Raw genomic sequence first — 22,409 nt, 5'->3', positions numbered from 1 at the left:
CTGCGACTCTCCCCAGGCAACACAGCATGTGAGCAATACCTCTCACTTTCCTGGTGAAAGATGAAGAAGGAGAAGCTTGGGTGTTTTCATGCTTGGAATGTAGCTTTCTGTAAAAAGGTAAAATTCACATGATTTGTTCTACTCACTTTTACCCACCACTGGCACATTACCTGCAAAAGGTCCCCCACAACAGAATGCAGCCCTAGGACTGAAAGAAGTTCCTCACTCCCATTCTAAGGCTCCTATCACTATGAGGGGCTGCTGCTGATGACCCAGATCCCTGCCCAAATTGGGATGGAGATCTGCCCCACCCCCAAATCAGCAAACAGGTTTCAGTCTTCACTCAGCCATATAAAGATTTCAAAACACGTGCCTGGCACCAAAAAAGCTTCTTCTTGGACAGTTTTTCTGGCTTTCTTCCCCAAACCAAGGACAGTTGGCAAACCCCAAGTTCCATCAAAGCCTCCTAGCTTCACATCTTGTACTTTAGCCAAGAGACTGCACCAGGATGACGAGCCTCTTTTTCTCCTGAGTGTCCAAGCCTGCACGATACACAAGCAACTGTTACTAGAAGTGCAACCCTTTGGCACTAGAGGAGGGTCCTGAAAGATGGCGATGAAAAGACAAGAGGGTTTCAGTTCAGAAATGAGACATATTGGATGTGTTTTGGTAGAAATAACACTCCTCACAGTCCATCCTCGGCAAGCGGCCAGTGAGGTTGACTGCGTGGGAGGGTCCGGCGAGAGACAGCGGCTAGAGAGATGCAATAGAACAGATGCTGCCAAACCAGGACAGTAAAGTAGGCTAATGGACCAGTGGGAAAATCAGTATTTTCTCCCCCTCATGCTGCCTCCTTCTCCTTCTCCTTCTCTCTTCCACCATAAGCACTTCTTCACACAACTAAATGACAAAATTTGCACCTGCAAGAGGTGTCAATGGCCACCAATTTAGGTGGCTTCAAAAGGGGATCAGACAAATTCACTATCAGTGGCTGCTAGCTACAATGAGAGCAAGTGTGGTTCAGTGGTTAGAGCATTGGACTAGAACCTGGGAGACCAGTGTTCAAATCCCCAGCTCAACACACGAGGTGCACAAGGTGATCTTGGGCCAGTTACAGTCTCTTAGGCTAATCTCACAGGGTTGTTTTGAGGAAAAAAGGAGGGGAAGAATTGTGTACTCCATCTTGAGTTCCTTGGGGGAAAGGTGGGATATCAATGTTAACTACACACCCCATTTTCATTGTGTTTCTTTTGGATTTAAATGAATAGGGTGAGATGAAGTAATAGCAGTGAAGTTTACACAATTAATTGCATAAATTATGTAATCTCACCACAGCAGACAGACAGTTGATGTGGCTTTCTGCATCAGAATGGAAACAGGGCTGCAGGTGACGAATACAAGGAAGAATAGAAACCAATGCTTTCTTACACCCCTTGATACCATCCAGTGGAAAACCCAGTGGGTACCATCTCCTGCACACACACACATCTCCACCGAAGTGAATGAGACCTGTTCAGAAGGACTGCAATTCTTTTGCAAGAAGGCCCTGGTCATTTCAGTGATGTTCGTTCCAGCCGTCTGGTGGTGCCCCCTGATAATTCTGTAAATTATTTAAGTGCCATTTGGATTTTCTGACTTGGTCGCCAAAATACCTTGCTTCCTCCCATCTTGATTGTGTCTTGGGAACTATGAAGCTGAGAGCAGAGAAATGCAGCTAGCTGGAATCAAAGGAGCTGGAAGTTTGACCTTTCAAGATGAAAAATGCATCTCAAAAGGGGGAATAAACCTCTAGTAACCTCTTGGAGGGTCTTTTGATAATGCCCCTGTTCAATGGGCAAAGGGAGACAACTTGGTCCAGTTTTGTCATTTGAATGCCGAATGAGCTCATTTGAAAACATGGCCATTCAGAAATGTTTGAGCTGTATACATGCCATACATGTAAAGTACATTTAAAAGCACACTACTTCTCCCAAGGAATCCTGGGAACTGTAGTTTACCCCACACATAGAGCTACAGTTCCCAGTACTCTTTTTTTATAATAATTTTTTATTACATTTTTTCCAATTACAAAAAAGACAGAAAAAAGAAAGAACATAGAAAATAGAAAAAGAAGAAAAAAAACAGAAAATCAAAACCATTTCAACAACTTATATCAAATTTCTATCGGACTTCCTCACATCTCCCGCATAGTGCGTTCTTAACAATAAAATTATCAGCAAGTTATACCCTTGTTTCATGTATTTCTTTGTACTTTCAATTGCAATTTTAAGTTTAAATCCCTTATTTTCCATTTACTCTAAAAATATAGCATATTATCGTTTTTACCCATTTAAACTTTAATTCTTTCATAAATATTATCCAATTTCATATATAATCCACTCTCGTTGCTGGGGCTAACCTTCCAAATCATACGGCATCTTAAAGTTCATATAACTTATAATACTTTTGCAAATAGTCCTTAAATTTTTTCCAGTCCTCCTCCATTGCTTCTTCTCCCATATCTCGGATCCTGGCAGTCATCTCGGCTAGTTCCATGTAGTTCATCAGTTGCGTCTGCCAGTCCTCCAGTGTGGGCAAATCTTGAGTCTTCCAATGCTTAGCAATAAGAATTCTTGCTGCTGTGGTAGCATACATGAAAAAAGTTCGATCCTTCTTTAACACCTTCTGGCCGACAATGCCCAGAAGGAAGGCCTCCGGTTTCTTAGGGAAGGTGTACTTAAACACCTTTTTTAACTCGTTGTAGATCATTTCCCAGAAGGCCTTCACTTTTGGACAAGTCCACCAAAGATGAAAGAATGTCCCCTCAGCCTCCTTACACTTCCAACATTTATTGTCGGACAAATGGTATATCTTAGCCAGCTTGACCGGGGTCATGTACCACCTGTATACCATTTTCATGATATTTTCTTTCAAAGCATTACATGCAGTAAACTTCATACCGGTGGTCCATAACCTCTCCCAGTCTCCAGACATGATATTATAACCAATGTCCTGAGCCCATTTTATCATGGCTGATTTAACTGTCTCATCCTGAGTATTCCATTTAAGCAGCAAGTTATACATTCTCGATAATAGCTTGGTCTTTGGTTCTAACAACTCTGTCTCAAGTTTCGATTTTTCCACCTGGAATCCTGTTTTTTTGTCTAACTTGAAAACTTCATTAATTTGGGCATAATGAAGCCAATCTTGCACCTTACCCTTTAGTTTTTCAAAGCTCTGCAACCTCCAATTGTCTCCGATGTTTTCTATTATTTCCCAATATTTCGGCCAGCCGGCCTCCATATTGGGTTTTTTCCGAGCCTTGGCCTCTATTGGTGATACCCACCTCGGAGTTTTGCACAGTTCCCAGTACTCTTAACAGACTATAGATCCCAGGATTCTTTGGAGGAAGTCACATGCTTCAGATGCTTCGTATGTCCACAGTCCAGAAGGAAATGGAAATATTACAAACAAATAGGAGATATTTTATATGAAAGGTCTTTGAAGAACTACAGAGATAATACATGTGCATGGCTTTCAGCATTTGCAGAGAGTTTCAAGTATTTACGAAGAGTGCAATCTCTCTAGAACAGTTGTCTTATTTATTTATATGTTCTCTTGCAGTGTTATATATCTTTTTTTTGGCTCTCCTTGGATACATGCACACATGCACACATGCTTGCCGCTGTTTAAATTGCCGCTGTCAGGGGCTCTCACATGCTCTCAGTTATGTCATCACAAAGTCGAATCCAATTGATAGCAGGAAGCTTTAACTGATGTCCAGTTACATATTCATGCCACATGTTAGGTTGAATCCTGCACCCTGATGGGATGGGATGGTTCATTTGATATACGAAGAGGGGTGGGAGTAGGGATATGTATTTTATTTAATGAAATGTATAGACTTGGGTAGACTTGGGTAGACTTGGGTAGACTTGTCTAAACATAAATGTTTTTAGCAAGTGCTAAAAAAGGTACAGCAGAGAAACAATAGGCAGGAGTTCCAAAGTGTAGGCTCTGTCACACTAAAATATTGATTTCTTACAAATGTGGAATGGGGGGAGATGCCCAGGAATGATCATGTCAGCCTCCTGTTTCATTGTGCTGTTCTATATTGCCCAGTTCCAAAGGGAGACTAAGATTGTCAGCATTCAGGACATTTGGGTTACGGTATTGTTTAGCTGGTTTCAATTTTGTTATTATTGCCCCAGTTGTCTAAATTGTTTTAAATTGTTTTTAACTGTTTCTATCTTGTATGTTTTTAAATTATTATTTTTTTGTGGGATGTGCCTGGGAAGAGAGGAGCTGGGGAGAGCAGCTCCTAGAATCATAGAATCATAGAGTTGGAAGAGACCACAAGGGCCATCGAGTCCAACCCCCTGCCAAGCAGGGTCCCAGTCACTGTAGTTCAGGGGAGGTATAATATGGGGCAGGGGTTTGAGCAGGCTGGGTAAGGGGCACACAGCACAGGCAGCCACTGACTTTGCCACGTTCCACACCCTCCTCCAATCTGGGGAATTGGGTTTATCTTATCAGCCAGCACTTCTCTCTGTGGCTGCTGTTGTTGAATGCCAGGTGGGCTTGGAGTAAGACCTCCCTCATCCATGATCTGATTGTGGATGAGGAGGCCAATCTGTTCTGCATCACTGAGACCTGGGTGGGTGAACAGGGTGGGGCCAGCTGTACCCACCACCTGGCACTCAGTACAGCAGCAGAGCAGATTTGAAGGGTGGGAAGGGGGAGTTGCTGATTCCATCTCTCTTTCCAGAATCTCTGTCCAGTTAGAGGGAACTAGAGTGTATGTTCCTGGTATTGGGAAACATGGACAGATTAGGGATTCTGCTCCTTTACCACCTGCCTTGCTGCTCAGCTGTCTCCCTGTCTGAGCTGACAGAGCTGGTCTCAGAGGTGGTGTTGAGGCTTCCCAGACTGTTGGTTCTGGGGGATCTTCAACATCTATACTGAGGTGACTGGCTCTGGGGTGCCTCAGGACTTCATGGCTGCCAAGACAAGCATGGGACTATCCCAACATGTCAGTGGCCCAACACTGTGGCAGGCCACACTCTGGACCTTGTTTTCTCAGCTTGTCATGGTATGATCACTGCCTGTTGACATTTAGGCTTTCAGCACCTTTCCCTCTCTGCAGAAGGGATGGCCCATCCTTGGAGGCTGATGGATCCAATGGGTTTCCAGATCGCTTTGGGAGATTTTCTGGCTGATATGACTGGCACTTCTGTCAAAGCCCTGGCTGACCTCTGGAACATCTGAATGGATCATCCAAATGGATCAGACTGTTGACACAATTGCCCCTGACCTCCCTCTCCCACCTTGTGGAGCCTGCTTAGCTCCCTGGTATCCTCCAGAGCTTAGGGTGAGGAAATAAAATGGGAGATGGCTTGAATGCGAATGGAGGAAAGATCTGATCAAATGCAAGTGAACACTGGTGAGGGCTCATCATCGAGCCTACCTAGTGGCAACGAAGGCAGTAAAAGAGGCATACTTTGCTGCCTCCATTGCATCCTCAATATGTCATCTGGTGGCCCAGCTTCCCCCTATCTGGACAGGAGTAGCCTTACTAGTGTTGCCTATGCTCTGGTAACTTATAGGTCTCACTGCAGTGGTTGATTAGTTTCCATCCCCAATTCAAAGTGCTGATTTTGACCTATAAAGCCTTAAATGGTTCAGGACCACAAGAACCACCTCTCCCCACATGAACCAACTTGGGCCCTGTGTTCATCATCTGAAGCCCTTCTTGGTGTGCTTCCTCCATGAGAGATCCAGAGGGTGGCAACACGAGAACGGGCCTTTTCTGCAGCAGTTTCCCATTTGTGGATTGCTCTCCCCAGGGAGAATCAGATAGAGCCTTCTTAATATACCTTTAGGTTTCAGGTGCAAACATTCCTTTTCAACCAGGCCTTTGGCTGACTAACATCCTATACCCCTTTGTACAGGGGCAAAGACTATATCAAGAGTGTGCCTTGCCTGATGTGCTGAACCATTTGAGAGAGACCCCTGGTTGTCATGGAGGGCATGAAGTCCTGAGCTGACCCAGTAGTAGCCTCCACATGGATATTGAAGTCACCCAGGACTATCATCCTGGGGTCCTCCAGCAATACCCTAGAGGCCACTTTGGCCAGGGATTCTCAGGGATGCTTCTGGGCAACAGGATGGTCAGTAAACCAGCAGCATCCCCAATCTCTCTCTATGGCCTGGCATCCAAGTGCAGATCCTCCAACCCTGTCCCAAGATCAAGAGGCTTTCTGTTCAAGGGGGTAGTGCTTTGATGGACAATAGCACACCTCCTTCCAAGTGTCCCCCCCCCAATTCTAGCCTAGCCTAGTGCTGTACTGAGTACCCAGGTGGACACAGCTGCATAAAGCAAGACAACCCAGCTCACTTATCTAAGTCACAGTAATGCAGACTAAATCAGCCTGTTCATCCATGATCCAGTTATGGATGAGCATGGTCTTATTATGGATTGATCTGGCATTTAGCAACAGCAGCACCAAACCAGGTTGCTCAGTGGATATGCTAACAGTACCTTCTAGAGGAGTGAGAAGGCTAGAACAAGGAGCAGAGACTAAGCATCTAGGTCTGCATCCCAGATGGAAGTCAGACCCTGAACTGTACCTCCCCCCCGCCAACCACTGAAATTGGGTATCACTAAATAGCACGTCAGGAGAAAATGGTGGTACTTTCCAGTGTCATCAAAAGAAGGACTCTTTGCACAACCTATCCCCCCTGCCCCCAGAGAAATTCCTACCCCACAGAAATATCAAGTAGTTTTTGCTTTAAATTCAAACCAGCAAGCATTGGGGCCAGCTCTATTAGAGGAGAGCAAAATCCAGAATCATAGAATCATAGAGTTGGAAGAGACCACAAGGGCCATCGAGTCCAGCCCCCTGCCAAGCAGGAAACACCATCAGAGCACTCCTGACATATGGTTGTCAAGCCTCTGCTTAAAGACCTCCAAAGAAGGAGACTCCACCACACTCCTTGGCAGCAAATTCCACTGTTGAACAGCGCTTACTGTCAGGAAGTTCTTCCTAATGTTTAGGTGGAATCTTCTTTCTTGTAGTTTGGATCCATTGCTCCGTGTCCGCTTCTCTGGAGCAGCAGAAAACAACCTTTCTCCCTCCTCTATGTGACATCCTTTTATATATTTGAACATGGCTATCATATCACCCCTTAACCTCCTCCTCTCCAGGCTAAACATGCCCAGCTCCCTTAGCCGTTCCTCATAAGGCATTGTTTCCAGGCCTTTGACCATTTTGGTTGCCCTCCTCTGGATACGTTCCAGTTTGTCAGTGTCCTTCTTGAACTGTGGTGCCCAGAACTGGACACAGTACTCCAGGTGAGGTCTGACCAGAGCAGAATGCAGTGGCACTATTACTTCCCTTGAAGAAATGCATAGATTTCTTCCGAGAGCATAAACTCCTGATGCATCTTGTCATTGCCTCTCAGGAGAGCAGTACTAAAATTCCACTCATCATTTTATCATTCAGCTCAAATCTTCTTGGCTGTTTTTCACACCACAACATTTTGTGTGAAAAGCAACATTCTTTTCATTCTCGTTAAGAATCAGTTTTCTCTTAAGCTTCTAGGGCCTGTGGCTGGTCAGCTTGAGCCAAGGTGGCAGGCTCGTTTTGCCAAGTGCCCTGTCAGTACAAAGAGGGGCGAGTGAGAAACATGCCTCCTAAACCAGCCAATATAGCAATTCCTTTGCCAGTCCACTGCATGTCCACTTTGCAGAGCTATTAGCTCAAGCATTGGCCCAAGACATCAGACATGATAAGATAAGAAGGGCCTGCTGGATCAGGCCACCTACTCCAGTAGCCTGTTCTTATAGCAGCCAAGCAGGACCGGAGACAGCGTATAGCTAGAATGAGCAGTAGCCATCAATAGCCTTACCCTCTTCCTAGTCTCAGTCTTAAACCCCCAAAGAATGCTGTTAATTTAAAATATGAAATGATTATCACATTGTATTGTTTCTGTTTCTCCCAATGTTAGGGTGCCAGGGGATAATCTATTCAACATTTCTTTACCCAATTTCCAATGCTTTCCATGTTTCAAGGCCAGTACAATTATTATTGTACAAGTGGGGCATTAGGCCTCTGCCTCAATGGGCAGCTGGCCCTCACCACCCAATCTGGCTGATCATTTTGGCCGGGAGCCCAGAGGCCAGAAGTCTCTTCTTAGACTGCTGGTTCAGGCCAGTGGACCATCTAGTCCAGTATCCTATTCTCACAGTGGTCAATCAGATACCTGTGGGAAACCCCCAAACAGGATTTAAGCACAAGAATAGTCTCCCCTTCTGTTGTTTGCAACAACAGGTATTCAGAAGAAATGCTGCCCCCAACTGCAGTGGCAGAGCACAGCCATCGTGACTAATAGCCCCCGATAGCCCTCTCCTCCTCCATGTATCTGGCCAATCCTCTTTCAAACCCATCTAAGTTGGTGGCCATCAGCGTAAGCCACAGAAGGCTGTGCTTTCTGGAGTGATTTGAATCCCTAGTTTTTCATACCTTTCCCCGTGCCCCTCACCACCCCAATCTCTGTTATTAAAAAAAAAAAAGGTGGAGGAAATGGGAGCATTTAGCAAACACAGTAATAAATTTGGAGAGAGAGCCTTGCAAACAAGCATCTAGAAAAGGCCACAACGGAAAAGATGGCTGTGTGTGTACGCCACACTTTTTTAATCACGTAATTGCTGAGTGACATTCAATTCGGTGGCCTTAAGTTTCTCTCTCCTTCCCCCCCCCCCAAGCATCGGGCACCCGCTCCTCTCTACCTGGTGCACCCCCACATCCTCCTCTTTGGCCTTTGAAACGGGGGAGTGCCTTAACTACACCGAAATTTGGCCGGGCTTCTGCATCTTACAGTAGAGACACGCATGCAAACAATTGAAGTCTTTGAGAACAATGAAATATGCATGGCTATCTGTGACAGCCCTATAAAGCAGAGCAATTAGCCGCGTAATCCGAGAGAGCTGAGGCGGGTGGGCGGCCCGCGGTTCCCTATTAGTTAAATGCTTTTTGTATTTGCGCTTCCCATCAAATCAACTAACACTTCCTTTAATTGGTTCATGAATTATACAGCTCCTCCTGCATTATAATTTAATCACCAGTAAACATTCCTGGGGCCCCACTGTAAAATGGATCGCACTCATTAATTCGTTAATTTCAGCAGATGGAAGGGGAGAGCGCCGGATGTATGGTGTGGCAAAATACCGACCGCCTCCGGCAATGGAAGAAGGGGGGGCCGTTTAGGGTCTTTTTCCCCTTTTTTTTAAAAGGGCTGTCAGAAACTCAATCTGTGAGCTGTCAGCAGCCTGGACCCTTTCTCCCCCTGGCACCACTCCCCACTTTTGCTTCTGCCATCCCTCCCTTCTTCACCCCACCCACTGGCTGGAAGTGACTGACGGATTCATACGGAGCCTTGTCAACCCGTCTTTAAACATCAAGCCGGCGGGTAAACCGAACCCAATGTAAATTATTTCTTGTCTTAACGGGCGCCCGTCTCTCCCCCCCCCCCCGTTTCTCTGTCCCCATGAATATTTCATGGTGGGCAGCATAAATATTAATTCTAATAGCTCTGCACGGTGGTTATTATTTCTGTCTTATGACAAATATTCATAAAATATTCAGCACCCTTTTTTGGAACACTTACACACTTGATTGTGAAATTTCCTTTTCTCTGGCTTCCTGGGGACGCGCTGAACATATTGGGGTTCTCTTGATGGACTGCTTTCCTCCCCACTCTTTCCCTCCCTCCTGCCTCTTAATTAATACTATGAAATATAAATATTTAATCCGATTTATTTTGCGTTTTCCCCAGAAGCGAACCCTATTAGGCTGGAGAGGTTCTGTTTGACAGTATTTAAATGGGGGAAATTTATTCCCTATTAGGAAATTGGTTACTCTTGACACGTGTGTAAAGTGACACATCATCGGCTCTTTTCCTCCCCCCCCCTTCTCCCTCTTTTGCATTTGCAATGTGTCTCCTTTTCTTCTTCAAAAAATTAAGACTATTCAAGGGCATAGATCTTGCCCCTGGAAAAGTTTCTGCCACTATCGTTTGGCCAAAGGGATTAACTTTGCTTTGTGGACACAGACAGTGTTAAAACACGCTATTTCTTTATACTAATACTTGGCAATTTAAATAGCATTTTTCAGGTATTTAAAGTGGGTGGGGGGCGTTGCTCTCTGAATGCTTCTGAATTACAACTCGCATCAGCTCTCACTAAGCATGGCTGATGCCCCAGGAAAGTGATGGGCCAAAGCAGTGGCTTACAAAGGCCAGTGGATGAGGTTGTGGCCGAGGTGACACCTGAACCTGGGACTTCTCAGCTTGCATTTCAGCTGTGCCAATTATCATCTTATTTTGATGTTAATGTAGAAAATTGGCACAGGTGATATAGCCAAAACAAACATCTGCGTTCTGATGCTGTTCAGTTGTCTTGACCTGCTTTTCCCTCACCTTATAGCTGTAGTGATGAGAGGTTGTCTACCGGCCCTTGTGTGATGTCATTATATTTCTCCTTGACCAAAGTTAAGCACTCAGGCCTCTTCAGACAGCATGGTAGGCTTGGAAGGCATCTGTTGGGGCTGCCGACCGAGAGCCAGGCAGGTAGGGAAGCAAGCAAGCCAGCTGACATTTCAGTAGCAGCCCCAACTGCAGGGTAGAAAGTCTGCTGGGCAGCCCAAGGGGAACATAAGAAGCTGCCATAGTGAGCCAGAGTTTTGGTCCTTCTAGCTCAGTGCTGTCTACACTTACTGGAAGCAGCTCTCCAGGGTTTTAGGCAAGGAGTCTCCCAGCCCTACCTGGAGATATTGAGATGAGATACATCCCTTCCCTGTATGTGTTCAGGATCATTTGCAGCATCACAAAAGTTCTTTCCTGGCATTGTACGGGATCCAGATTATGCCTGTGGCTCCAACAGCAAAAGGCTCTGTCTTCTCTGCTCCCTTCCAAGCCACAGAAGCCCCCTCCTTGCCGAGACGAGCTGCGATTAAGCTCACAATTAGGGGAAATGGGGCCAGCTCAGTTGTCCACCGAAGGAGCTCCCTGCTGCTGCCATCTTTATTCCTGATCTGTGAAGTGCCATTGGAGCAAACTCTGGGGGGAATCTGACAATGATGGAATAACAAACGAGAGGGAGGAGGAGGCAGAGAATAAAAATGAGAGAGGTGGTGTGTGTGTGTTTGTGTGTTTGCGTGAAGAGATGTGATGTCATTTCAGGAGCAGTTGCTGATACCACCAGTTCCTTTCTTTTTTAAAAAGTGGGGCATTATGAGCAATTTCTCTAAAGAAACTTTATGGACATCTTGAAAAGCCTTTAAAATGTTTGCATTGCCTGTGCTTCCCCTCCCTCCGTATGCTTATGTAACACCCCCTCAGTGGATGATGGGTTGTATTCAGTGCTTTACGCAGAGCAGACTTATCAAATTAGTGGGTATGGTTAACTTAGATCTGGTAATTTCAGTGGGTTTGCTCATTGGCTACAACCAGATATTCCTGATTCCTAGCAGATTTAGTGACTGGAACGGGGTGGGGTGGGGTGGGGAGGAGGATTAGACTGGGCATGTTTGCCCTGAAGCTGATTGATCCCCTATATAATATTATCAGAACAAAGTTGTATATGTTCAGGATTTGGTAAGATGAGAGAGAGAGACTTCTTCTGTATGAAGGCCATGTCAGTTTTTCCGCTTTGAAGTACAAAAAGCTGTGAATCAGTTGGGCAGACTGTGATGTCCTGAATAGGCTCTTTCCCCCTTCTTCAGTTTGCCAGTCATCAGACTCAGCAAAGAGGAGAGCCTTGTAACACTAAACTGTAGTTTGGCTGTAACCACAGTTACCAAGTTCCCACTGAGAACTGTGGTTAGTTTAAAAGCTGAAGCAGATTCTCCTTGCATTTTTGTACACATCATTTGGCTAGAGAGGACTGCATTGCAAAATTTGGAGAAGTGTGAATTTTGAAGGAGAGCTGTGTTACAGTTTATGTATTGTATCATAAAGTGTGGATTTGAACGTGAACTGCATCAAATCCTTCCTTCCTAATTAGAAGCAGAAGGGGCAAGGCAGAGCAGGAAGTGTGTCTGTGGGAACCTCTTAAGCTATTCACTCTGCAGTGTCACCGTAGATCAAGGGGGAGGGAGCCCTTGGCCCTCCAGATATTCCTGAACTGTTGTCATCATCCCAGGCCATGCTGGCTAAGGCTGATGGGAATTGTAGTCTAGCAACATCTGGAACACCAAAGATTCCCTGCACCTGTCCTAGATGACAGCCTTACATGGCTAAGAAGGAAGACTGGATTTCACCGCCTCTTTCCTCTCTGTGGTTCTGTATTGTTCTGGGGCCATGGCAAGGCAGGCCTGGAACATTTGGCAACTGAATAGTTAACAGCAGTAATCCCTCTCTCTCTCTCAGGTTTAGGCACAGCTGGGGGAAGCTGTGGCATTATCAGTTATGCTCCCATTTTAAGCAAGGATCAGCCAGTGCCCCCCCACCCCCACCCCCCGCCAAGTGCAGAGCATGCAGAACAGAAAGCAGGCAGCTGGTCCCTGCTTACCAAGGGGAAGATGTATAGGCTATTTTAGCAAATTGAGAACAAGATGAATGGCCTTCTATTTTTGAAAGTTGATGTCTCACAATAAAAGCAGAAGTTTAAAAGTAGCTTTTAACCAGACGAGGCTGGTCTATTAGGGCATATAGGGGCCCCTCTACCCCACCTGCCTGCCTTTTCTCTTTAGGGGTTGGCTTTGCCAGGCAGCTTCTTCCTCCATGGTTTCAGTGCTGCCCTTGTAGGGAGGAGGATGGGGACAGAACTAGAATGAGTTGGCCCCACCTCTGATTGCTTCCAGCCTCACCTGTCATTGGCTCTGTCTCTGTCTACTGGCAGGGTCACTGCCTTCTGCCCTACAAGGCCCAATGGGCAACAACCACCACTAAAAACATGAGAAGAGCCTTCCTGGATGAGGCCAATGGCCCATCTAGTCCAACATCCTGTTCTCCCAGGACCCAAGCATAACAGCTCTCTCCCCTCCTAGTATTCAGAAGCATTACTGTCTCCAACTGGAGGCAGTTTAGCCAGAATGACTCATAGTCATTATCCTCCTCCATGAATTTGTCCAGTCCTCTTTTAAAGCCATCCAAGTTGGTGGCCGTCACCAACTCACTTCCTGTGGAAGTGAGTTCCATAGTTTAGCACCCAGGAGTCCCAACGTGTGCCCACAAGAATGTTCCCGTTCCATCTGGTCCACATCCAACAGATTTCCATTGTCCAACCCAGGGCCCAACACTCAGCATCCCAGTTTGATTGCATCCACTCCTGATATCTATTCAGATACCTGCTCTACACATGTAGAAAGAACCCTATACATTTTTTGGAGGGAGGGCATTTATAGGGCACTTATTAACCATGCCCGCTGGGGCTGGTTCAAAAATTTTAAACAGTAAAAATACTAATGTCATCTATAAAAGCTAAAACAATTGGGGAAGGGCTGTAGTTCAGTGGCAGAGCAAAACTTAGTTGGATACAACTCTTTGTAATTAATTTTTAGCAGACAGTGGGAGTAATAATGTAGGTTTAGTGGAAGCTGAACCCTAGCAGAATGGAAACAGTGCTGATTGTGAAGAACGGAGGACTGGATGGAAATTGCTGCCTGATTACATCCGCATGCCCCCCCCCCCCGCAAGCACCTGCTGCTCTTCCTAATGGTGGGGCTGGAGCTGTCCTCTATTCTCCAGCTCCGAATCTTCTGCTCAGGAAACCAAATTGATTATCCCTGGAGACCAATAAATAGGATGGGCTGTGCAGTTCTGGCAGCATGGACAGATGCCTTGTAATCCTCTTCAGAATGTGGTTGTTTGTTTGTTTGTTTGTTTGTTTGTTTGTTTGTTTGTTTGTTTGTTAAATTTGTATACTGCCCTTCATCCAGGGACGCGGACTTATAAAAAATATTGGGGGGGCCCGGGAAAGCTCATGAATAATAAATAAGCTCATGAATATGCAAATAAAGTGGCGCCGCCTCCTCATGAGCGAATAGGGGAGAGTGTGCTGCGCCTATTAATCAGCTCCGAAGGAAATTGGGTGGAGCTTTTGCTCGGGAGGGAGGGCAGGAGGCATGCAGCCCGACCCTGTGCATTTTGGGCTGGGGGAGGGGCGGCGATGGCGCTCTGCTGGAGGGGCGCCGGAGATTATTGGGGGGGCGGAGCCCCCCCCAAACGAATTTTTGAGGGGGCTCGGGCCCCCTCAAGCCCCATGGAGTCGGCGCCTATGCCTTCATCCAAAGATCACAGGGTAGTTCACAACATAAAAGCACAAAATGAAAACCCGAAACATAAAAACAAAAGTGAGCAAATCAATAACCCCTCTCTCACAGACACATTTAAATGGCCTCCTTCTTCAACTGCTGGGTGATGCCAGGATATAGTAGGGCAGGCTTCCTCAACCTCGGCCCTCCAGATATTTTTTGGCCTACAACTCCCATGATCCCTAGCTAGCAGGACCAGTGGTCAGGGATGATGAGAATTGTAGTCTCAACACATCTGGAGGGCCGAGGTTGAGGAAGCCTGTAGTAGGGGCTTGGTGATGGCTTGTCCCTTGCTTGTCCCGTTGACCCTCCAGGTGTTACTAGACTACAGTGCCCATGATCTCAGGCCATTGGCCATGCTTCCTGGGGCTGATGGAAGCTGTTGTTCAGCAACACCCGGAAGGCCAAACGTTCCCCCATGGCTGATTTAGGCAATAAACACGTCTGAGTCAGGAATTACCCACCTGACTCCCTACAACATCCCCCCCTCCTTCCCTCTGCTTGTCTTTATTGCTGACACCAGACTGAATAATAAGACACGCTTTCTCCACACACAAAATGTGTATTTCCGACAAGGCTCTTCCACTGTTCATCTTCCTGGCAGCTTCTTAAGAGGGGTGGGTCTTTGGCTTTTGCTTCTCAGTTTCCTGCTACATTTCTCTTTTTCTCAACTTAGTGACTATGAGTAGCGACAAGGCTCCTTGATATGGCAGGTTATAATCCTTTCCTTCTTTTTTTGTTTTGTTTTGTTTATTTTGGAAAATAATAGGGGGAGCCGTATCAATTATCAGGACTGTATAAGCAGACATTGTTGCCTCCCCCCCCCCGCGTGCGCCTTTCCCTGCCTTCTGCTAGAATATTCATCTCAATACACTTTATCACTAGTTACCCGTTGTGACAGTCACAATTCTAGACGGTTGTTGGGCAACAGAAACAAAGCAGAAACAAAATGTTTGGAGTGTAAAGGATAAAAGACTGTTGAAAACTGTTATATTCTCCTCCTGTCTTTGGAATCATTGAGATCTTCTGCTTTTTTTATTTTTAATGCTGGGCTGAGGTGTGTGTGTTTTGTGTGTGTGTGTTTTTTAACTCAATGCAAGTGGAAGTCATTATCTGTAAACATTTGAAGAGCCAGCGCGATGATTTTCATAACTTTAAGTTCTACAAAGGAGCCAAATAATCTTGCTACGTGCATGCCACGGTGATAGAACCCTCCGGCTTTCATCTGATCTGATTCTCCCCAGTAAGGATAAAATGTTCCCTTTGGTGAATGTCTAAAGCTTACACTAACCGGTCTGAGAGGCACGTGCATGCCCCCCCCCCAATGAATTGAAATGAAATATAAAAACTAAGCAGTATAGCCTTGAAGCCAGCCGCAGGGAGAAATTGCATTCTGAGGAAAGCCGGCAAAATATCCTATTCCCCACCACCCAGAATAAAATAAAAGTTCATTTCTACAAAGAATTTGGAATGGATTAGGGAACAGGAGAAAGACAGAAAGCTAAATAATAAACAGGAGATTTCCCCCTCTTCCAAGTTACCTCTTCCAATATCCTTTTGGTAAAGATATTTTCTGCATTATGAAGCTTGAGGCATGAGAAATCCTGGGGTGCACTTCATACTTCAGGGTTGGAAAGTGGTGGCTGTAGTTATGAATGAGCATAAAAAATTCCCCTCCATATAGTAAAGAAGTGAGAGAGGGTTAACATAGTCCCTCAAGTGCTGGCCTACTGCACATGGGGAGCTTTGGGCTCAGGGGAGCATCTGAAAATAGGAGCACTCCTGTAGTCAGTTGGGATAGCCCAGGAGTGTAAGTCCTGGTGCTTTTCTTCCAAGGGTCAAAATGATATACATGATGAATGAGTGGTGGAACAGATTGCTCCTCTTAAGCCTGTGGGTGGGGGAGTTCCAGATTCAAATGCTCCTCTCAGTTCTTTCCCTTACAAAAACACACACCATGCAAAGAGAAAACTAGCAGATCAAGGACAAAGGTTCAATCATGGCCTGTGTTGTGCTCATTTTAAATAAATAATATTTATGTGTGGCAGGGAGTTTTTAATATTGGGGTGCATTTAAAAATGCGTAACTCTCAACTGGCAGTGATACAGGGCAGATTTCTTCCAGCTCATCCCTCTGTGTAGATTGGACTTTAAGGCATGCTCAGAAACAAAATCTAGGGAAGGAGCCAGCACAGGAAGGAACTCTGGCACATCCTCTATGGAGAGATCTTCTGCCTTTCCTTCCTTTGAAACCCCAGGTTCAAATGGACTGAGCTTCTTGGGCTCCATGAGCGCTTACTGGTAATGCCTGAAGAAGGATAATAGCCCAACGTAAGAACAGCCCTTTCGCATCAGGCCAATGATCCCATCTAGTCCATCGTCCTGTTCTCACAGGGGCTGAACAGATGCCTGAATGGGAAGCCAGCAAGCACTTGTGACCTCCAGCAGCTGCCATTCAGAGACATCACTGCCTCTGAGAGTAGAGGTAGCACACAGCCATCATGGCTAGTAGACATCAATAGCCCTCTCCTCAATGAACCTGTCTGATCCTCTTTTAAAGCCATCCAAGTTGGTGGCCACAACTGCCTCCTGTAGGAGCAAGTTCCACAGTTTAACTCTTAGTTTCAGTTCCTTTCCTAATGATCCCTAGCATGGAATTCACCTTTTTCAAAGCTGTGACACTCCAATTTGCCTTAAAGGCCACCATTTTAATGATGCTCCAATGAGGGCAATGTGGGAAATTAAAATGGCACCTAGACACAGCACTTTGGTGCTACTGGGAACATTCCAGCCAGATAGCACCACCAGGATCCCTTTGATGGAAGAGAAATTATCTCTCTTAACTTGGAGGCTAACTGAGAGAGACCGCAGCATCCAAAAGGCTTCTGCAGGTTAGAGGACCAAGTGCAGGCAGGTGACGGGAACAGACCCTGGCCCTGGACTGAGGCAGCTTCTTGTATTGTTAATCAAAGATCATTATTCTTTAGGATACAGAATGCCCGCAACTTGGGTGCATTTAATTTGTGTGCTTTCAGCTTTACTTGCATGGCCAAAAAAAAAACCTATTAAAAATAAAAAAGAGGGCAGAAACGGGTGGAAATGACTTTGGCAGTCCCACCTGCCACAGAACCCAATGTGTTTTGACTATATGTGATTGTGGCATTAGGCTTGATCCCTGGAACATAACCCCTGCATAAGTTGTGGGCCTACCATATAGCAAGAATCCAGCTGTTCTCAGAAAACAGTCAAGTGTGTTACTGCTAGTGGCATTAACTGAACATTTTCCCCTCTCCTCTCTCTTCATAGGGTGTTTTTCCTGCACATCACACCTGAGTCCATTCTGGAGCGCCTGTGTTACCGTATGCTTGACCCAGTCACTGGAGAAAGGTTAGTAGCACCAATGCAAGTGTGCTGGGGATAGTTTTGGAAAATTTATCCAAATCTAGGGGGGCGGCATGTTTTTTGTTTTTGTTTTGCAGAATACAGTTCACTTTTTAAAGGGATGTCTGGTCCAAATGCAATTCAAAGACAGCCCTGAGTTACCCTTCCCAACAGGCAGCCTCACCTGGACAGCAGACTGAGCAGGCATATGCGCCTAGTCACAGCCTTCACCACTAGGGCGAGATGAATTTCCATTGGAATGACAGTGACCCTGTCTGCATTTGCATTTACTCCAGGGGTGGGTCACCCTTCTTAAGCTGAAAAGCTGCCTTCCCTTCTAGACAACCTTGCAAGGGCTGCATGCCAGTGATGGGAGGAGCCAGAGGCAAATGTGGGCAGATCAACCAGTGTCAGTTTTCGCATTTATACAGTAAGCTAGTTTCATCACACGCTCACACACACTGCTCTGTTCTCCATCCAGACAAGCAAGAGGAAGGGAGTTTACCTTTGGGGCAAGGCTGTAAACTTGAATGCAAGACTTGCCATTTAAAAACAAAAAAATCTATGTTCAGGGGCTAGAAAACTGTAGGCCAAGCCTCCCCAGCTTTGGTTGGTTGAATTGTGAGCACTTTTGCCAACAATTTTCCTGTGTTTTTAAAGAGTATTTTTTCTGAATTATGGCTATATATTGTTATGTCAGCATTGGGGGACCTGTGGCTCTCCAGATGTTGCTGGACTCCAACTCCCAGCATCCCCTGACCATTGGCCATGCTGGCTGGAGCTGGTGGGAGTCTCACAATATATGGAGGGCCACACAGTTGCTGATCGAAGAAGAGGCACTCCCCTCTCTCAAATGAGAGACTGCTCTTCTAAAGAGAAGCATCCTTCCATGTATTACATGCAGTAGGGAATGCTGTTTATTAAAACAGGTGTGGTGGACCCCGTGGCCTTCCAGATGTTTTACTTCAACTCCCTTCATCCCTGGACCATTGACTGTTGTGGCTACAGGTTCTGGAAGGCCACAGGTTCCCCATTCCTGCTGTCACCAGGACACTCTTAAAAAGGTAGGGTAGAGCTTCGTCTCTGAGCTTTTTACTGTTCTGCCCCATTTCCAGGTACCACACACTGTACCAACCGGCAGCCTCCAAGGAGGCCAGTGAACGCCTCCTGATACATCCGAGGGACTTGGAAGAGGCTGTGAAACTCAAAGTGGACGCTTACTTGAGGATCGCTGAAGGCTTGGAGACTGTATTTGAAGATGCCATTTTCATCAATGGTGACCAAGACCCTCAGACAGTATTTGAGTACATCGAAAGCTACATTGTCAATCCCCGACCCACCACCCTAGGCTTTCCACTAGAAATGGCTTGAAGTGTCTTCTTGAAAATGATTAGGCAAGTGCTTGGCTTGGCTTTGTTTTACGTTGTTTTCCTTTTTAAATTTTTTAAAAAAATTATTTTCAAATTTTTGCAAACAACAATTAAAAAACAAAAACAAAACAGTACACATATTCCATTGGACTTCCCTCCCCCCTTTTGTGGATCCATATATATATCCAAGAAGATGCAGGGGAAATCTATATCTATCTATCATCTATCTATCTATATGGATCCACAAAAGGGGGAGGTGGATATATGTGTGTGTGTTATCCCCTGCATTTTACACCCACCCACACCCCACACCCACACCCTGCGCATATATATATATATATCTCCCCACAAAATGGAGGGATATATATATATATATACATACCATGTACTACATATATAATTACCATCCTTAACTGTTCCTTATTTCAAAATTTTAACTACAAGTTTTACATCAATCCTGCACTAACCTTTGCTTTAAGCTACCCCACCCCCTCCACCCAGGAGGTTGCAGATGCCCAACAGGGTCAGGAAACACAAGTTCCCCACAGCCTACAAAGCCCTCGATGGATTCCCTATAATAAGAGTGGGGAACTTGGGGCCCTCCAGTCTGGTCAGGCTGGAGGGCCAGTTTCCTCACCACTGACTTAGGTATCATAAACTTTCTGGATCCTCTGGGCCTGGTATATATAGAAGAACTGTGAGTGCTTCCTCCTGCCTTTGTCTAATCAGTGGAGCAGGGTCTTTTGGCTCTACCTACTCAGGTCACCAATCTCAGGGCTAGAGATAAGGCACCTTCCTGATCTAGATTTAAGTGTTGCTGCAAACAGCCCTGCTTCTTACAAGAGGGTGGGGAACCTATGGCTCTCCATCCCAACCATTGCCCTGCTGGCTGAGGCTGATAGGAGTTGGGAGTCCCACTTTGATCTAAGAAGAGGCATCGTCTCTCACATGGAATGCCTCTTCTAAATAGAGACATTCTTCCACTCTCTGCATGCACTAGGGAATGCTTAGATCAGGAATGGGGGACATGTGACTCTTCAGATGTTGTTGGAGTTGGGTGTGTAACATCTGGAAGGCTACAGGTTCCTCAAACCTGACCTAAAATAGGTGGCGGCGGACTGCTAGTATCCATATGTTGAGAGTTAGACCTGAGAGCATCCAGTTGGACTAGAAACCCACACCTCCCCCTGTAAATTTGATGTTTTGTTTTCCCAAGATAAATTAAAGGGGTGGTAACATTCTTGAGTCGGTCACGACTGGCCTGTACGGGCAAGGGTACCTTTACCTTTACTTAACATTCTTGATTATCAATGAATCAAGATTTTTCTTTTTTCTTTTTTTTATTTTTGTGTCCTGCTCATTCCCATGGTTCAGCGACAGAAGAAAAACCTCTTCCCTACCCCATCCTGTCCTTTCCTATATGGATGATTGTTCAAGGCAAGCTGTAAATCTGATTCCTCCCAAATTTTGCCTGATGTGTTCTTGGGTCAGAAGATGTAGAACAGACTATTAAAAGCTCTCTGAACTTGTGAAGAGATTTAACTGTAACGGTAACGGGTAATATTCTTATGTTATGTTTAGATTCTTGTTATTTTTTTTTACTTTTTGTAATTGTCGATTAGTTTTCTTTTTTCTGGATATTCACATGAAACTTAATAAAAATAGATAAAAAAAAAAAAGCTCTCTGAACTTACGTTCCAACCTCCTTATTGTGTGATGTTGGCCGACTTGCACTGGAAGAAAAAAATTAAAAGGTGCCATTGAAATGTTGGGGGAAGGAGGAAAACAGAACATAAAAGCCTTTTATAAAGGAAATGATAAATAATAATGGAAACAAACAATAGGGCCATAATCCTGTCTCAGAGCCAGACATATTTGGGGGAAGGGTCTGTGCATCTCACAGCAGATGGCTGATGGACTCCAGTTGTGCCCTTTTGGTGACACCAGGCGTCTTCTTTGGTGGAGGGGGCCAGGATCCTGCTGAGTCAGCAGATGTTTGAGTGGGACTCCAGAGAACCCATGAACTGTCTGTCTGAGCTAGAAGTCCCCTTTCCTTTCCAGCAGGTCTCCTCTCCGGTCTTTAGCCAATGACCTGAGGAATTTATCTACACACTGCCACATCGCTTCTGACCAAAGGAATGGAGAGCATGAATTGAGCCATGCAGGCCCAGGCAGCCTCTGCACTAAAAGGCCCCCAATAGGTCCATCTTTCTCTATAGCCCACGGTTGACTGTCTTTTTCAGCCTGAGGGCCACACTCCCTTCAGGGCAACTTGCTGAGGACCATGTGCTAGTGGTGGGCACAGTCAGAGGCATATGTGGATTTTACACTGTGTGCAGTAGGCCAGTTTCTACACAGACTCACACACCCCTCTCTATGCTCCATCCATGCAAGAAAGAAGCATTATTAGAATTCAAGGATACATCCCAGCCAGGCAAAAGCATTCAGGGGGGAGAAGTAGGGCCAGTGAAGGGTGTGGCCTGGGGACAGTGGGTGTGGTCTGGAGGACCAGATCTGGCCCCTGGGCCTGAGGTTCCCTACCTCCTATTATAGTCCCCTGGCTCTCTTTAAATGTGCTTCCAGCTCAGGCCTCAATGACCTTTTCATGTTTTCTGAAGGACCATCTTTGCCCCCAACCTCACAGGAAGCGGATCTGACAAAGCTCAATATGCTGCTTTACATTCTTACCCTCCCAGGCTGGTTACTCTGGCTTCAGCCCATTGCCAAGCCTCTGTGCATGGGCTTTCGACTGCAGCTCCAGCTCCAGCCACTGCCACCTGGCTCCCCCTTTGCCATTTTGCTGTGGACGTTGTTGCAATCTCTGGCAAGGAGGCCAGGCTCCAGATCAACAGTAGGCAAGGACTTCTTTCCTTGTCCTCCCCAGCCCAACGGGTGTGGATGTGGGGGGTGTCACCTAGCAATCCCCGTGGCCCACTAGCCCCTGCTCACCTCTTGCTTCTGGCTGTGACATCAGACCAAGGGCAACCTTTGGATTGCTGGAGCTCAGAAGCATGACGTCAGCAGGCACCTGTGAAAGGGCTGCAGTGGCTCGACCCTGGGGCATTTCTGACGGGTTTCCCCTTACCGGTGGGATGCGTGGCTGCTTACCTCAGCAGCTGCCTCCTCTCCACCCCAGGCCCTGGCCCAATGCTTGTAAAGATACACTGCCGCTCCCGTGCATAAATTGGAATGGCGGCTATTAATAATAAATGGAGAGTACATCTTGCTAATATCACCTCCATCAGAGTGTTCCTACTAAATATTGATAGGCGAAACGGCTCGGCCGCGCATTTAAATACTGTTTGCCGTGCAAGTGAGGGTACAAAGGGGACAGTGGCTCTTTAATTAGACAGGTACATCTGCTT

General features: G+C 46.0%; 1 protein-coding gene across 5 annotated transcripts in view; it reads left to right on the top strand.

Moving 5' to 3' along the window:
- Positions 1 to 20,572, top strand: part of AK8 (adenylate kinase 8) — a 111,879-nt gene extending 91,307 nt beyond the window's left edge. For 4 of the 5 annotated variants that reach the window (XM_082207850.1, XM_082207849.1, XM_082207846.1 and 1 more), the window contains 2 exons: positions 17,600 to 17,680; positions 18,790 to 19,084. In XM_082207850.1, the coding sequence (XP_082063976.1) occupies positions 17,600 to 17,680; positions 18,790 to 19,045 (337 nt within the window). In that variant the 3' untranslated portion in view covers positions 19,046 to 19,084. Of the gene's footprint in view, positions 1 to 17,599; positions 17,681 to 18,789; positions 19,085 to 20,418 lie in introns of those variants that run through there. The other variant, XM_082207847.1, reaches the window with a different exon arrangement.
- Positions 20,573 to 22,409: the final 1,837 nt, after the last annotated feature.

This window comes from Podarcis vaucheri, assembly GCF_965113315.1.
Source record: "Podarcis vaucheri genome assembly, chromosome: Z".
NCBI lineage: Eukaryota > Metazoa > Chordata > Lepidosauria > Squamata > Lacertidae > Podarcis > Podarcis vaucheri.
This window is presented reverse-complemented; position numbering and strand designations above follow the sequence as displayed.